The 18,612-nt window shown below is 39.5% G+C and overlaps 1 protein-coding gene across 1 annotated transcript in view; it reads right to left on the reverse strand.

Annotated features, from left to right (window-relative positions):
* Positions 1 to 265: 265 nt before the first annotated feature.
* WLS (Wnt ligand secretion mediator) overlaps positions 266 to 18,612 on the reverse strand; it is a 32,822-nt gene continuing 14,475 nt past the window's right edge. Inside the window, exons 3-12 of the mRNA XM_072419454.1 lie at positions 18,441 to 18,565; positions 16,879 to 17,040; positions 13,800 to 13,936; positions 12,683 to 12,851; positions 11,526 to 11,623; positions 9,320 to 9,383; positions 4,929 to 5,072; positions 3,710 to 3,793; positions 2,302 to 2,455; positions 266 to 770 (exon numbers count right to left, since the gene is read on the reverse strand). Coding sequence (XP_072275555.1) covers positions 661 to 770; positions 2,302 to 2,455; positions 3,710 to 3,793; positions 4,929 to 5,072; positions 9,320 to 9,383; positions 11,526 to 11,623; positions 12,683 to 12,851; positions 13,800 to 13,936; positions 16,879 to 17,040; positions 18,441 to 18,565 — 1,247 coding nt within the window. The 3' untranslated portion in view covers positions 266 to 660. The remainder of the gene's footprint in view (positions 771 to 2,301; positions 2,456 to 3,709; positions 3,794 to 4,928; positions 5,073 to 9,319; positions 9,384 to 11,525; positions 11,624 to 12,682; positions 12,852 to 13,799; positions 13,937 to 16,878; positions 17,041 to 18,440; positions 18,566 to 18,612) is intronic.

Here is an 18,612-nt window from a genome sequence, read left to right on the forward strand (position 1 = left end):
GAGTCATTGTTTTAATAGGAGACCTGTAGAGAGATCTGACCATCTGTCAGCTGATTTCAAAGAAATTGACTGGGGGAATCATTTATAAATAAAGCCCATTATCATCTTATCTGAGATTACCTTTTTATTGCCTGGATATACATTTTAAAATGGTGGTGGTGGTGTTGAGATGGTTATAGATGCCCATAACATTTTTGTCTTGGATGAAGAAGTATTTGTTCTTAAAAAAAAACAAAAAAAAAAAAAACACCAAAAACACAAGAGATACAAAAAAAGAAAAAGAAATTCATTTTATTGCTTATCGGATATTGCTTATGAAGGAAGGCAGTACATTTCTATATACTGTGAGTCTCAGTGCAACCGCGCTTTACACAACCAGAACGATCAAAACTGAGAAGCATGTCACCTAAAACCGCTGAATCTTTTTTACCAGTGTAAGTGAGCACTCTTCACCAACTTATCTTTATAATATATATAATATTTATATAAAAAAAAGCTACATTACAAAGTCATTTTATTCCCACTCCTCTATCAGAGCATTCCAGCTATAAATACGGGAAATGTACGGAAGGCTATTTATGGTCATTTTCTTTTTCCAAGTGGGACGTAGGATACTAAAAATGTCTACATCATGACAGCCCATCCTCGGGGTGATGGGACTTATTCCTGGGACTCTTTTCCGGCCAGTCGGTACAGCTCTGTGGGTCCGTCGGCGTGCGTGATGGTCGTCGTTAGCTGTAGCTCCTCTCCGCTGCTCATACCGTCCCTGCCTGGAAAGTATAACAGAAATCAATATGGAGAGCAAAGAATGTTGCATTGAGAATTCATTGATTGTTGTAACCAATGGGTATCCACCATTCGTGAATGTTTGTCAACAGTGGGCCCCTGTGCAGAACTGACTTAAGGGTTGCACTGGGGCCCTCATGCACATCCCTTTGTTTGCTGTGGTATCCACCCCTTCAATAGGTGCATCCAATACAACAAGCAGAATCGGAATTCCAAAAGTGAAGGGTTAGGAGGTTCGAAAGTAAAAAGAAAGTCTGTCCTCCAGCAAGATATACTCACCCATCCAACTGGGCGGGTTTCTAATATTGAGAAGGAGTGTCCCGCTCCATGTGACTGGGCTTAAGCCAATTGCCAGGCCTGAAAATGGTCATGGGGGGGGGGGGGGGGGGCATATATGTTATCAAGCAGGGCAATAGTATTGATAATCTTTATCATCATAAATGTCATTCTTGGTTTGGATTTGGCATCTGTTCTCATCTCCAATTATGAAAAATGGTAATTTCCCAACTGACTATCACAGCATGAGGCACGACTGTGTTCATAAGATGGAGAAGGTAGGACTTGGTCACTCGTTGGATCAAATGCTCATTACCAAGTGCTTGTAGAATTTGCAATATACAGAGCCCAGCAGAGACAAAAAGGTGCACCCATTATTATCTGCACAGTGTTCAATAGGGAATGTTGCCCTGCAGGGAATGAGAGTGTAAAGATCCCGCCACTGCTCCCCAGATAAGAATAATGACATGAAAATGATTGCAATGGTCCTGTGCTGCTTTTTGACCATTTCTAGGGTGTAAAATGTATAGAAGGGAAAAAATTATTAAAAGTCAATACAGGTAGTCCCCGAGTTAAGGACATCCGACATCCGGACGACTCCTACATACGAATGGGGCTTCCCAGCTCACTCATGTGCAGGACAGAGGCTTGATGGGAGGAGGGGGGCATGACTTGCAGGAAAAGTCTTTTCTGCAACTCTAAGTCATTAGTTACAAGACACTCTGCAGTTGTTTCTTTTTGCATATCAGAGCACAGCTTGCTCCAGGAGTTAATGAATGTCTAGGCTCCATAAAGATTTTTTTTTTTGCTTTGTTTGTGCAATTGACACCACACTGCCTAATATGTTGAGACAAACATCTGTCCTAATTGCATTTATTAAAATAAAGTACCTGTTCCGACTTACATACAAATTCAACTTAAGAACAAGCCTCATATGTAACCTGGGGACGACCTGTATCGTAAACGAATCCTTTAGGATACAAACAAGTATGCTATGCTCCAATAGAACATAGCAGTATCTATCTGTCACTGTCAACCTCCATTTATTGTACAGCACTGCGTAATATGTTGGTGCTACATACAGTATGATCAAAAAAATCATAGCAGACTTGGTCCTCATTTTCATCTTGTTTTCACTGTACCAGTCCACCCCACACTTGTCTGTAATCTGATACAGTTTATGGGTATACCTTCAGCTGAATATTAATGTAAAACGGTGTCAATGAGAGGCATGCTTACCATTCTTTTGGTCATCACCATAATTCTTGTGTGACGGAGCATACAGAAACATAAGAGCGAACACATAAAGGTTCCACATCCCATAGATGCCGGTGAAGAAGGCGCTGTTCAATTCAACGGAGAACTCTCCCCATTTCCAGTTACCCTCCGATACCTACAAGCATACAAAGCAGACAATAGATGTCAAGATGTACTCTGACATATACCTGGTTTGCAAATACCCCTCCTCACCCCCCAACCCTACTTTTGGCCTTATTACTTTCAAGGTCACTGACTTTACAGGTAGTACCCGAGTTAAGGACATCCAACATACAGACGACTCCTAGATAGGAACAGGGGTTCCCTGCTCACTCCTGTGCAGGATGGAGGCTTGATAAGGGAGCGATTTGTATGACTTGCAGAAGAAGTCTTTTGCTAAACACAGATGAGCAACATCTTGTAACTCTTTAAAAACCAAGACAAACTCTGCAGTTGTTTCTTTTTGCATAATAAAGCACAGCTTGCTCCAGAAGTTAATTAATGTCTAGGCTCCATACACAGTGAGGATTTTATACAGTAACTAATATAAAACTAATATGTTGAGACAAACATCTGTCCTAATTGCATTTATTAAAATAATGTACCTGTTCCAACTCACATACAAATTCAACTTAAGAACAAACCTACAGTCCCTATCGCGTATGTAACCCGGGGACTACCTTTATGCAGATCAAGAGAGTCAATAAAAAATTCTAATCTGCATAGTTCCAGGTCACCAATTTGAAGTAACTAAACCAGCGTTTCTCAACAAGGGTTCCACCAGAGGTTGCTGGGGGTTCCTTGAACAATGAGCAAATTGTGTCTCTCAAGTCAGTTACCATTGATATCAAATATCCTTTTGGCTATCTGTAAGGGAGACATTGGCCCTGATTTATTAAAGTTCTCCAAGGCTTGAGAGAATACCTTTTCATCAGTGAAGCTGGGTGAAACAGAAAACCTGAAATGGATTCGCTTTAAGTCATTAGCTATTTGTTAGCAAATGTTTTCAATTCTGGACCATATCCGTCCCAGGTTTGCTGGATCACCCAGCTTCACTGGTGAAAGTGTATTCTCTCCAGCCTTGGAGAACGTTAATAAATCAGGGCCATTGTTCCCAGTGGCCAGCCATATACAACAATATACATATACATTCTTACTACTGACCACCAGGCTAATATACCGTGAGCTGTGGATATAGTAATTATAGAAGGAGTTCCCTAATGAGCTGAAGGTATTTTCAAGTGTTCCCCCATGTTAAAAAGGTCAACAAACGCCCATCCAAACCAAAAGACCAACATAATATCCAAGCAAACTTGCATTTTCAGATAAGTATATCTGACCACTAGCCAAGCAACTGATAATCATATTATATTGGCGTGTACCTACTGACCTGTGTTGTGATGAAGAACACGGTGGTTAAAGCCGCGCAGGCCAACGTGACAATCATCAAAAACTTGAACCTGAAAATCAAACCCTGAAAAAAAAAAAAAAAAAATTAATAAAGAAAAAAAGGGGAAATAAAGTGCACGTCCATTCATCACCCAAAATAACTCCAAACCTCCCTGTTCCCTAATTATGACTCTACATTATGTTTGGCTTTCTTTAACCTTGTTGGGTTGCAAGAAGCAGCTTTTATTACAACGTGTAGTTAAAAGTCAGCCAATTCCATACCAATATTTTATCATTTGATTGATGTAGGATGGTTAAACTGCATCACCATTTCTTATATCACTTGGGAACTCATTGGTGTTTTTGGCGAAATCTCCACCAAGTTCCACCTCCATGTGTTCATTAAGAATTCCCACTCTTCGTATTGACTTGTAGTTTATTTTAAGTTCTTTAGAATGTAACAGGAGGAGCCGGAACACCCAAAACTTCCATGTGGCTACCAACAAATATGGCAGAAGAACTTACTCATAAATGTATCCAAACCCTAGGAGGCTGACTCAGCCAAGCTTGAGAAGGAGGATGTCCACCAGACTCTTCCTACTTGACAAATAAAACACATGACTCTTTCTTAACCACCTAAGTGGTAATCCCGAGTGTGACTTGAGGTGGATTTTAGTTGCAAAAAGCAGTAATCCTGGGTCACACTCGGGGTTACTTTACCAAAAAAAAAAAAAAAAAAAGCACACTTACCTTGCCCTGTCGCTGTCCCCTGGCGTCCTGCTCATCCCCGCAGATCTTGGGGACATGTCCTGCACCTCCCATCTCCAGCTGTTAAATGCAGAGCCGAGATCTAGAGGTTTCCCGTGACGTCGGTGTGGCCGTGAGTTAGCGGTAGGAAATTTAAAATCACTATTGTATTGGATTTAATACAAAATAGCTGTATTTAGTCCAATACAAAGAAATATTCATACAATATTATATATATATATATATTATATGCTGCTGTACAGTTATATTACATGTTAAACTATATATACATTTTTTATTAATTTTTAATTTATTTTAAATTTATTAACTATTGGACATCTGTTATAGCCTACAATGTAACAAATTTCCATGCAAAAAAATTGTATCATTTTTTGCATGGAAATTTGGACAGTTGGGGGGATAAATCCCCTCCAAACATTTTATACAAAAGAGCAAAATTAATTCAATCTCACCTCATAGTGTAGGCGTCGGGCTTTACTCATCGCTGGCAAACTGGACTGCTTCCCGCTGATGTTACGAAAAACTTGGTAGACCATGAAACACAAGAACAAGAAATAAAGGCAAGCGCAGATTCCAGCAACAATGATGAAAGCCATCTGAAGAGGCCAATTAAGGAAAATCCTTGCGCTGAATGACACAGTTGTGCGTTCCACATACAGATGTCTGAGCACATCATGAACCACAACGCTTGAGGGCAACCAAAAACTCTTTAAAGTTTAAAGAATTGAGATGACCGTAGAAGAGGGGAGGGGGGACATCTGGAAACACTTGTACGTAACAAAAAGGAGAACAAAAACATGCTTGGAGCAACGGTAAATATTTAAACATAAGATATATTAGAGTCGCTGTGAACATTGGTGGATATTAATCTGAGAACTTCCAAAAGCTCTGTAGACATTCCAACACTTTGAAGGTATTAACAAATCATTATTCTTTATTAATAAAGGTATTCTCTTTTGTGAAAATGAGTATATATTTATTTTATTTGTATTGATATGCGTTTAATGTTTGCAGGAATTTGATAATAAAACAATTATATTTTCATTGCACAGCTTATTCTACACCCAATGATCATTACTGGCAATGCAAGTGCAAGACTGGAGACTGGAGTTCAGCTTTAAAGCTGTGAAAAAGTTAGGAAAGCCAAACCTAAGATCAAATTGTATATATGGCTTCAATCTGGCAGCATTCATACTTTTTTTTTTTTTTAATTGGTAATCCGGCTACTATCTTAGGGTGACAACATTCACTCACTGTATGGTAACTGAAATAGTGTTGTCACTCTAGTAAATGACAGGTGTTAGGACTAGAATCCCCCCCCCCCCTTCCCAAACACACCTCTAAAAGAATGCAAACTTTCCCCAAAATCAAGTTCAGGCCAAGTGGAGCATACTGATCGTAGACAGAATACAAAGACATTTTATACAACCACGTGTTTGCAGTCTTGCAGTAATAGTTTGCAAAGGTCCTTTGCTTTTCCAGCATGACTGTGCCCCAACTCAGTTCCATAAAGACCTGATTTATTAAAGCTCATAAAGAAAAATACCTGGGTGATCCAGAAAACCTGGAATGATTCTGACCAGACAATTACCAACTAATAGCAAAAGATTTTTAAGAAATCAGGTTTGCTGGATCAGCCAAGTTTCTCCCATTAGAGACTTTATCTTGTTCAGTCTTTCGTTGTCCATTGTTTGGTGTGGAGGAACTTGAGTGTCCTGGATAGAGCCCTGAACAACTTTGAGAAGAATGGAATGCAGATAAAAAAAATGATCCACAAGATTTCCTTTAAGCAAAACGAAACCAGAAAACAAACTGCACTCGCAGCACGCCTAGAATTTCACAACCACTTTCAGTGGCAATGCAGAGGGCCGCACCCAAACCAGCAAACATTTTTGTCTCATTCATGCATACAGTGAATAACTATGCAAAGCAGAGGTGATTATGAGAAATGTTATCTTTTACAAGGACAAAGGAAACTTTTTTGGCCAAATATCTTGTTATATGAAATGCAGGCTTAGCCAAGCCAAGACCCTCATTCGGCCCTCCCTGCCATACCCTGGCCATTTTTGTTGGTCCCGAAAAACTCTAATTTAGTATTTCTCAACCAGGGTTCCTCCGGAGGTTGCAAGGGGTTCCGGGAGAAATTTGTGACTCTCGGGTTAGTTTAAGTGACACCAATGATGTTTTTGGCTATCTGTAAGGATGACATTCGTCCCAATGGCTAGCAATGTAAGAGGAATTCTTCTCACTGACCACCACACTAATATACGGTGAGTTATGGATATAGTAATTATAGAAGGTTAAAGACCTGAAATTTTTTTCAAGGGCTCCCCAAGTTATAGAAAAGCTGCTCCAATCCATACAAGCCATGGATATCATGCACTGCACAGATAATTACCAACAATTTTAAACAGCAGTCTTAAGGGAATAGCTTTCTCGTATCATGCTGTATCTCCACCATAAACCCTGGGTCCTCGATGTAGTTGACCTGAATGAAAAGATTTGTATTAACCTGCATAAAATGACGCTGTACAGTTCACCGCTACCAACTATCACTCAAATGGAAGTATAATATTTGTACTATACAGGTTGTCCCCGAGTTAAGGACATCCAACATATGGACGACTCCTAGATATGAACGTACGGGGCTTCCCTGCTGGGTGGGCAGTTTGTATGACTTGCAGAAGAAATCTTTTGGTGAACACAGCTGAGGTTGTGGGTGTTCTTAGAGGGTGAGCTCTTTCTGCAGCCTCTTGTAACTCTTTAATGATCAAGACAAACTCTGCAGTTGTTTCTTTTTGCATATCAAAGCACAGCTTGCTCCAGAAGTTAATGAATGTCTTAGTTTTTTGCTTTGTTTGCAATTAGCTCATAGTGAAGATTTTATACAGTAACTGACACCACACTGCATAATAATATGTTGAGACAAACATCTGTCCTAATTGCATTTTTTAAAATAATTGTACCTGTTCCGACTTACATACAAAATCAATTTAAGAACAAACCTACAGTCCCTATCTCGTATGTATCCCGGGGACTACCTGTAGTCTAAGGCCAAATAATCGGAAAGACAAATAATCCACCAGCGTGCATGGGGTACATGTGTGTTTCCTCCAGGTACGTCAGTTTCTTTCCCCATACCACAAGCCGATGGCATGCTGACCATATTTCAGACCAGACCAGGACCATTACTCCAGGTGGAGGTTTCCTTGGCCGTCCTCACAACCTGTTGGGTTATACGCGGCATAACATAGCAAGCGGCAGATTTGTAGACCATAAAATGGGGTTGCGTAATATATAGCTGTTCCAGCACTTGACATTAAATCAGTGTTACTGGATGCAATAGGAACGGGGATAAATAATTGAGTTCATTAAGTACACTTGTGTGAGCCGAGCTAGAACTTTCACTCGGCTGGTGTGAAAGGAATGCTCATGGGAAATTTGCTAAGTGCGCATACTGTTCACAGGCCCCCTGGCAAGCTTTCACACAATTAAACTTTTTTTTTTTTTAACCCTAAAATTTTTTTTCTTTGCCTAAAATTTAGGAGATGCTATTGCAATAGCTTCTGAGAATACCAATCGCCTGGCTTTAATAATGTCTAAATAACTAACCTGGGACAAATATGCAGATCAGAAATGTAAAGTGGAAAAAGTTGTATTTCTATCCTTCCAGGTTTTAAGGTGTGCACAGCTTTGTCACAGGAACAGCCTTGTCTAGCAGGGCAGGAGACCTGAATTTTGCAATGATGAAGTTCAGTAATAGCTATGGGTCTTGCTACTTCCCTAGGGAGCTGACCAATAATGCATGGCGATATTACCAATTACCACGGATGTGCATTATTACTACACATTATATATATAGCGGCATCATATTACGCAGCGCTGTACAAAGTCCATAGTCCTGTCACTAGCTGTGCCTCAAAGGAGCTCACAATCTAATGTCCCTACCATAGTCATATGTCATTAATACAGTCTAGGGTCAATTTTGGAGGGAAGCCAACTAACTTTCTGGCATGTTTTTAGAATGTTGGAGGAAAACTGAGTACCCGGAGGAAACCCACACAAACACGGCGAGAACCTGCAAACTCCATGCAGATAGTGTCCTGGCTGAGATTCAAACCTGAGACCCAACGCTGCAAAGGCCAGAGTGCTAACCATTGTGCTGCCCAGAACATTGCATTACGAGAATAATTAGCCGGAACAAAACTATTGCATGAATAGAGAGATTGCATGATTAGGAATCATTTACTTTCCAATCATTCAAAACGGACGATGGTTGGAAATACAAGTCCTCACTCCTGGCTTCAAAACGGATATAAACCAACATTCATTCTCTTATCACAGGGCTTCCAGCTATAGAACTTTATTCAACAGATTGCATAGAGAATGGGGTTAAACTTTTAAAACCTATACATTATAAATAACCTTCAGCTTATACTCTTTAGAAACTATTATATCAGTCAAAAAGAATATTTATTCAGCTAGGGGGACTATATGCTTTTAAGAAAAATGTGAATCAAACAGGAATGTGTTTTTCCAACTAGTTAATATATAGAATCTATAAGGATACAGGAGCTGCCTTTATATTCTCCATTCTCCCCATAGACCCCTCTTTTCCCCCTTATCACCTATTACAACAACCAGCACCATCAACTATCGACCAGATATGACATTTTATATTAAAGGCAGATTACTAAGTGGAGTTTGCTATTAAGAAGAACAAACAGTTATTGTATTTGGTACAGTTGAAGACATTTAGCAAGCGGTGGCAATGAAAACAAAGAATCTATTTGCTTGGAGTTACTCTTTAACATGTTCTTGAGGCATAACAACAAAAGGATACAGCTAAATTGGCCCCCACATCCGTTGTCCAAATACTGTAAAATGGATTCTTCAGTTGCACCCCTCTGAGAAAGAATAAAAAGAATATTGTGTTTTACAAAACAAAACAGTTTATGGGTGCAATAAACTTCCAAAGCACTTCTTATGCACACAAACTTTGCTTAGATAATACTTTAAATATAAAATGACCTCATACTCATTTCTTGTTCTCAGAGCTCAATTTGATAGCACTCAAGAATTATGAGATTTAGGCAAAAACTCTCCTACTTGGCATAGGAAAGTATAATTATGAATGTGGCCCTTTCTAGGCCATGGCCAAATGCAGAAAATGTTGCTAAAACATTAGTTATAAAGAGCAGAGGCAAATTTCTATTTTTTCATATTAGGGTTACAATACAGCCAATGGGTTTCGGGGCTGTGGGTATTTTTGCTTAAAAGCCATGCGAACTGGACTGAAAGGTTTCAAAGGGTGTTTATCAATAATATGATGAATTGCTGAAGTTTTTCCAGGGTAAAGAGACAGAGGCTAATAGCACAACTTCATTCAATGTTCCAATTCCTCACATCCATATCTCTTAAAGATTTTCCCGAAAGTCGATCCCTGCTAGAAATAACCAGAGCTACCCAATAGGAGGAAGCATGTGAGCTTCTTGACTTTCTTCCACAATGCAGTTTCTTGGCCTAGCCCCGTTGTCACGTGAGGCTGAAGAGTAAGTCATTGGGGAGGCCTTGTGGGGCTCTCCTACTTGTCCGAAATGAATAAAGTGACAGATGCATTGGGGGCCTTTATGGTCAATCATCTGCATTTATGGCCAACACCAAGGCCATGTACACACATCGATAATCGTTACCAAAAAAAGCGCACAATGACCGACCAATGACAACTATGAACGAGGAATGTACTAGGAAATGTCCTGGCGGATCTGTTTGGGCGATGATTGTTAGTTATCAGTCGTTCAGTGATCTTGGATTGTTCTGCGGTACACTTTCTCCAGTACTCGTCACTTCCTGTATCGTTCAAACGATCATATCTATTGTGCGTACATTATTGGTGGAATATATTTGAACGATCGTATCGTTACAGCATGTAATCGTGCACCATACAATCATTCAAAATAATTGTGAATAATCGTTGATCTGTTGTTTGCCCTCCATTTTCTAATGACACTTATTAACCTCCCCAGTGGTAAAAAAACCAAGCTGAAAGAGGTAACACAGGGTCACACTTGGGGTAGTTAAAAAGGACAAAATAAAGGCTTACCTGGTCTCCTCCGCATCCTCCAGGCTCCTGCGATCCTCGGGCCGCGACCTCTTCGCAAGATCTGTCCCCCGGCGAGCGCACTGACGTTCACTGGGAGTTCCCGGGGACATCGGTGTGTACAGCTGCCGCTAGGGGCGCAGCAGAAAATTCTAAATATTTTGTATTGCATTCAATACAAGATAACTGTATTGAATGCAATACAATGAATTTATATGTCGAAAAGCAGTGCATTGACTTTCATGAAAATGTTTTTTTTAGTATATTATATTAGTAGGAGTATAATAAAGTTTGAAACAAAGTTTATTAATAAATTATTTTTTTTTTAATTTAATATTTTGGCATGATTTTTTGTTTCAAACTATTATACTTATACTATTATCTTATACTGTAAAATAAATTTTCATGAAAAACAATCTACCGCTTTTAGACATATAAATCTGTACAGAAATGAACTGCCCCGGAGGTTGAGAGTCCCCATCTCGAAATATAAAACCCAAGCTAACCTGCCTTCAGGACCAAGACACATAGTAATTCCTCCATTTATCCAAGTCTCTTCTAACTCCCTGGAAACCCTAAATACTTCCCTATTCAAGTTAACGTGTTGAAGGCTGGCTTGCGGTCTTCTCACACTCATCATTTTGGTTTTAACCAATAATAGACGATTTTAAAAGTTTTTGGTCACTAGAAAGGTGAAGAACGGTCAGTTTTTACCAACGCCATTATGTTAGAATTCAGATTTGTTGCAAAGTTTTGAAACCGAGCTATACATTAAAGTCATTATGAGATAACAGACAACGCCTGCTTTGTTATTTTACCGCAGACAACATAATAAAATCATTGCTTGTAAAAGTCACCATCCAGCTGAAGGTTTTTTTCTTCTTAAGTTAATGCTTTTTCAACATAAACCTGGACTTTGCCCATTTAAAACAATAGAACTCCCATTTACCTCTCACACATGTCAAATATAAAAAGGCAACAAGAGCCGAATGCAATGGGGCCAACTTGCTTCCAGTATATAGATATACGATTTCTTTCAGACTGGTCCTGTAGAAAGGAAAAAAGAAAGAAATTGAACTTCTAAATATCTATCCAATATATTCCAGCATAAATAGGAGGGAGAACATAAATTACAGACTGCAATGACAAGGACACTCTCTTAGCAAAGACATAGGGACAGATTTATTGAAGCTCTCCAAAACTGGGGAAGTTTCATGGGTGAACCTAGGTGGTGCAGCAAACCTGGAATCAGTTTGGTTTAGGACTGATTTGCCAACTAACAACGAATTTTTATCAGGACTGAAAACATTTGCTAAATTCCTTTAAGGTTTGCTGGATCACCCATGTTTATCTTCTCCAGAAACGGAGAGCCTCAATAAACTAGGCCCATTTTGACCTTGTCAGTTGGGAAACGTTAATCACAAGTGTAATAATAATAATAATGCTTTGGTTTAAAATAAATGTATAATACAACTGATCAATAAACCTTAATAGACATAACCCAAAAACAGTAAGTTCACAACCAAAGTAAGATTTTCCTAAAAGCCCCCATAGTAAACCGACTTCTGGCTTCTTGTAGGCTTACAATAGTGAGATCCTCTGCCCGAATTCCCATCTCCATCCTTATCCCCCTACCTTCACCACCACTATCTGCTTTATTTATTACATTTTTCTGCATGAAGATGGATTTAGACACTTGCAGGAGTATGTTGCCATTTTGCACATTGTGGTTCCCACCAGTGACCCATTTCTTTACAGGGCACAGAAAGAAATACAGCAAGTGGTGTGGGGAATAGACAACCAACACAGATAAAAAGCATCAGATCCATAATATTCTTTAGGCTGCAGTGTCTTTTTATTATAGAGGAGAATAGTGGTGTATGCAGCAGGACAGGAAATATAATATTAAGGTTTATTTTTAGGGAGCCATAGGCATGGGTTTAAACTGTGAAGGGATCCCATCAACTTTATATATACAGGTATTTGATAATTAGGGTTTATCATACAGGACGGCACCAAAATAAATGAGGATGGAGAAGATAATGGGAAAGTGACCTGGGTCTGAAGGCCAAGTAGTTGGAAAAAAACTATTCTTTCAAGTCTTACCATCATGTGTTCACCACAGAAGATGATCCAAAATGACAGAAGCATCACATAAAAGATTCCTTGGCGGATATCCCCAAACAACAACATCCACGTCCAGTTAAATCCAATGGAGAACCATTCAACGGGAATGTTAATGAAAGTCATGGAGATGCCCAGTGCAAAGATAATCCTGCAGGATGTAATTTGTATAAAATATATATATGGAATAAATATCTGCCAACCACAGAATGTAATTCAAACTGAAGGGTTGCAAACACAGGAGAGATCATAATTACAGCTATATAGGAACATCTGTTTGACTTGTTTTAGCATCTTAAACTCCCCATATAGCTATACTGAAGAGGAAAGAACTTAGAAATGAGCTCATCAGTTAGCTGCTGCTTCTTTCACTGTCCACTCATAAAACCCATAAGACCATCTCAAGACCGATTTCTACCATTGTTTTAATTCCACACCCAGCAGTGTCTGCCACCTTTACCGTAGTACAATTAGTTTATGATTGTGTGGTAGAACTACTAAAGCATGGACTTCACCTCTGAAGATATCCTGCGGTATTGGACACCAAGAGGTAGAAGCAGATCCTTTATTCACAACTTTTCCCGGCACCACAGTGCAATCTGCGGCCATCTTTCCCCAGGTAAAAATCCAAGACACAGACACACCTGGCAATCCATGTTTAAAAAGAAAATGTTATTCATGATTGACCTATTCTTCCATTGGTCCATGGGCCAGTTCTAGGAGCGTATTGAAGGTGCTTTTAGCAGCCGACGGTGGTCAGTATGGGCACTCTGACCAGCGCTTTGTGCAGGGTGTTTTGTCTTGTTTCTACCCCCCAACTATTGTTCTGGACAGGGTGATTTTTTTAGGTCCCTATAATATATTGACACAATCACTTACACTTTTACAAAAGAATAACTTGCAAAAGCATCTGGTACACACAAAGCAGATTTATATATTTATAAAGCAGATTTATATCCTTGGTAGCTACTGGATTTTTTTGGAGTTCAATCTTAACAGAATTAACCATAAAAGGGTTTTGTTGCATTTTTTTTTTATCCTATATCTCTGACTGTTTCAGTACATTCAGCAAACAAATCAAATAAGCATATCGCCTTACTTTTCCAGCAGAACCGGTGGCCGTGTCATCATAACAATCCTTCTCCAGTACCAGATCATAATGATTAGGATGCTCGGAGTCAGGAACGTCTTCATAGCAAACCAGACTCTGGTAAAACCTCCATTCTGGAAAATGGTCTACAAAGAGAGAAAGAAAATATTAAAACTCAGAAACACTCGAGCAATATATTTACAGCAGAGATTAAAGCTGATTTACATGCTGTACCTGGAGAGGTGGCGGCAGCATTCATCCACCTGTCAGGATAATCTAGGAGCTACCAGGAAATCATAAAGAAAACCTGACAGGACTTCTTTGAACCACATGTAAATATTTAAACTTTAAGGTTTACATTACAGAACTGATTTTAAGCACCCATTCCCTGCATTCCCTGGCATTTCTATAGTACAATAAGATCTATAAATTCTTGTGCGTAGACTTGGCTTTCTGCTTGTGGAAGCACTGGATGGCTTTTGCTACGAGTTGTTTGTGAAATAGCAGTAAAACTTTAGTATATGGGTACTTCTTGGCTGCTTAGAGGGGATTCTAGTTCATGATGCCTAGTACAGAGAGTATAAGAACTCAGAAGTTAGCATTTTTATTATTTTCAATAGTAAGGAACCTACAACACGCTACAGCAGGATAGGAGCTCCCCATCAGGGCTTCGGAAATATGTACACTGCTTGGTTTAATGGAGATTAACATTTAGATACTGCAAGTAGTAACACAACAAAACCATAGCTTCTAGGTTTATTGAATGCTCTTTTGGGGTGTACCATGTTCCTCTGGATATACTGGATAGTCTAAGAAAGGAAGGGGATAGGGGCACTAGAAGCAAAGATTATACTAACTGCTTTATTTTACTCCTGTAAAATACACTTTGAGCAATAGACTTAAAATATACAGACAAATAAGCCAAATAGAATGGTGGCTTTTTAGGACCCAACCACGTACCCAACCTAATGCGGTTTGGTACCTTTTGTACAGTCTTCAGACCCCAGCTGTATTAGGAGAATTGGTTTTTAAAGGGGGTATTAGGGTAGCAATCTCCAGCAGTTTCCAATTGGATGTACCAGTATTCTGCAGTATATCTCCAGTCTTTGATCATGCTTGTAACACAAGTGCAGTCATTTATCATGTCCTATACAAGGCTCTGCAGAATTACATTCCCTAAATATTCTCCATTCCCTGCTATCACTAAGAGGTCACCCATGAAGTTCATTTTACTCCATAAATGACTTCACCGGTTGCAGACGTAAAAGCTAGACCATCCAAGACAGCAGTCCACTTTACTTGCCATGGTGCGCCCATCAGTAATAAAACTCAAATATAAACCCTTTATAAGTAAAGCTTTACATTTGCAACAGAACATTCCGATTCTTAGCCAAGTCACATTGTGATTAGCTCTTTAAAGTGTACTTATCATCCATATTAGAATGGCAATGGCTACTGCCTATATTTTAGATCACTCAACCAGTTAGTATCTAGCCACATTGCTGTATTAGGAGTCATGGACCCAGCCAGAAGAATAATTATCCCATAATATAGCTACTTGGATAACAGGTACACTAAGATAAATCGTAGTATGGTTTACATATTAGAAACCAATTCTGGCCCCCCTTCCTCTTTCACTTGCGATTATGCGCTCGTCCTGAAGTAAAAGGCAAAAGCAACAATTGAATCCATTCAGCATTAAAGTCAACAGCTTTAGACAAACATTCTACGGCGCAGCAAAGGTCATCAGTAAGTCAGGGCTCGGAATCTAAAATGAATAGGCTGTGCCGGGTTGGCAGCATCAGAAATGATGAGTCAGACCACTTGTAGAAGATTACATGCTTAAAGAAAATGTAAATTCAAGTCGTTGTGCGGAGATTTACACAAAGGCCCCACTGATTGCACGGTCACAGAACCATGTCCAGGACAGAGAGAAATCAATGTATGAAAGGTGGCTAAAGCCTTAAGGTCATGGGTGCAATTATAAGTCTATAGGGGCCACAGCCCAACACAAACTGTGCAGCAGACTACACACATGGAATTGTGTCATTGGAAGGAGTTTGCCCATTCACTTTTGGTAAACTCAGTGCAGCTTTTTATACACAACCTTTCAATAACTGGCCAAAGCAAGGACCAAAACCTGCCTTGGATCATAGGCCTACAAGATACAACCTAAATGTAAGTTGTACTTATATCGACTAGTATATCAGGGGCCCCTGGCCCAGTAGTGGACCCCGCTTGGGAGGTGCACCGGCCAGAGCTGAGAACTACGTCTGCCGTACGCATCCCATGCTCAGGGTGGTGGGCGGGTTGTGCCTCTGGACACTGCAATAGGAGAATGGGCCGGTTGTGGTATCATGAAATCACTCTGAGGGGAAGTTTCCCTGCGCATGACCGGTCCGGAGTCCGCAAGCTTCAAAAGGTTGGGGATCACTGCTTTATATACATTCACCTGGCCTGCCAACCTACCTCAACGTGACCGATTTCCTGCTAAATTCAGGACCTGGCCATTTATTTGGGTTCTGTTCTAGAGTCTTATGAGCCAATGCAGTCTGCTCCTATTTATAGAATGCCTACAAAATGTTAATTTTGTAATAATAAAAACCCAACACCAATTAGGCCCCCTTCCAACTTTATGGAAAACTGATCTCATATTTTTTTTGTTTCTTGTTCATTCAACAATTTGTAAATTGACAAAAAATTTTTTTTTTTTTTGCAAGAGTAGAGAATTTAACTTTAAGTGCCAAGGAAAACCCACTGCAACAATATTTATGAATGGGCCTGCAAGCATTGATTTCAGTCTTCATTTACACAGAAGCAGATGTCAGTATAGCAAGAACATCATGTTCCGTATCTCAGGATTTTGGAAAGACCAATTATGATAAAGGTAAAGTGGAGGTAGTAAATTAGAAAGCCTTCTGGTATCATTTCCACCGTTTAAAATGTTGTATTCCTCCAAGCTAATCAACAAACAGAAAGGCAGAAAAAACATTTCCTCCATTTAGGGTCATTTATCACAGTAACGAGCCGGTAAGAAGACTCCTAGAAGAATTAACGTCTGGAATGGGAATATTTTATGACGTCTCACCACAAGGCGCAGGTCGTTTATCTCTCCAATGCCCACATTTATTTTCTTGCGCTCGTTGACGGGAAGCCTGATGTTCAGTAGGTAATATTTATGTGTCACGCTGCCAATCTCAATGAGGGGAAGGACGTCGCATTCATAATATCGTCCTTCGTTCTCAGGTGTCTGTAATGATAGCAAAAAAGTGCAGATAAAGTGAACATTCAAGGACACATTTCATTTGTTAATGAAAAAATCCAATTTTTGTGCCCAAACACATTAAAGCCTCTCTCAAGCTCCAAGAACTATAAAATGATGGTTAGGGATAGCATACTTTGGATCTTTCTAGAGCAGAGTTTCTTAACAGTAACAATAACATTGGGGAACCCCTTGAATAACTTTCAGGTCTTCTGGGAACCTTATATTTCTATATCCACAGCACATTAGTGTGGTGGTCAGTGGGAAGGATACCTTCTACATTGTTGGCCATTGGGAATAATGTCACCCTTACAGATAGCCAAAAAGATCATTGGTGTCTATTTAGCTGATCCAAAAGTCACAAACTGCTCATTGCTTAAACAACCCCCAGCAAGCTCTGGAGGAACCCTAGGGTTCCACAGACCCCTGGTTGAGAGACACTGCATTAAATAAGGTCAAACACTCATGCCAAAGTGCTGTAGAAAAGTTAGAAAAGGGGAATGTATATATAAATGATACAATGGTGTATCTTTTCATTAGGTTAGGTTCTCCATGAAGTTGCCAGAAGGTTGCTGATGTACCCTTTATTATTAGGTTATTATTATTTTACAGTATTAATATAGTGCCTACATATTATGCAGCATGTACAAAGTCCATAGTCATGTCAGTAGCTGTCCCTCAAAGTAGCTCACAATCTAATGTCCTTACCATAGTCATTTGTCTTTATTATAGTTTAACATCTTGAGCGGTTTATTTCTGTCCGGATTTATATGTATAAAAGCGGTACATTGTCTTTCATGAAAATTCATTTTACATTGTAGGCCGGTAATTCTTAGACATAACTTGCCTAAATATGTCCAATATTTAACAAATTAATCAATAAACTTAAGTTTTAAAAAAATCTGTTAAAACAAAAGTGCATAAAAATACTGAAACTGTAATATAACTGTTCAGTAGCATAAAAAAAAATTATATATATGTATATAAATTGATTACTTTGTATTGGATTCAATACAGCTTTTTTGTATTGAATCCAATACAAAATAATTTAAAATTCCTGCCACGCTCCCACACACCAACGTCACCAGGAACTGCCGGGGAGCCAATTAACCTAAATGCATGTTTTTGGAAACCGGAGTACAAGGAGGAAACCCACGCAAACACAGGGAGAACCTGCAAACTCCATGCAGATAGTGCCCAGGCTGAGAACCTGGGACCCAGCGCTGCAAAGGTCAGAGTGCTAAGCACTGAGCCACTGTGCCCCTTGTTTAGGCATCATGGATAGAAGATAGGAGACTAAAGCAAGTGATTTAACTCAAAATGGGCAATGACACAGACTCTGGCCCCTATAATATAAAAAAAATGGGGATTGTCAAAGAAAAACCGACCTTTGAAGCAGGGAAGGTGCACTGAAGTTTTCTCTGCTCCACAGAATGCGCCAATTCAGTCCATGGGTCGGTCAGCTCGTCACGATATGCCATTGCCACATCCAGGGTCACCATTGCATTGTCCTCTGAAATACAGAAAAACGATATCTAACTCAAATGGCGGACTCTGATC

This window comes from Pyxicephalus adspersus, chromosome 8 (assembly GCF_032062135.1).
Source record: "Pyxicephalus adspersus chromosome 8, UCB_Pads_2.0, whole genome shotgun sequence".
Lineage (NCBI taxonomy): Eukaryota > Metazoa > Chordata > Amphibia > Anura > Pyxicephalidae > Pyxicephalus > Pyxicephalus adspersus.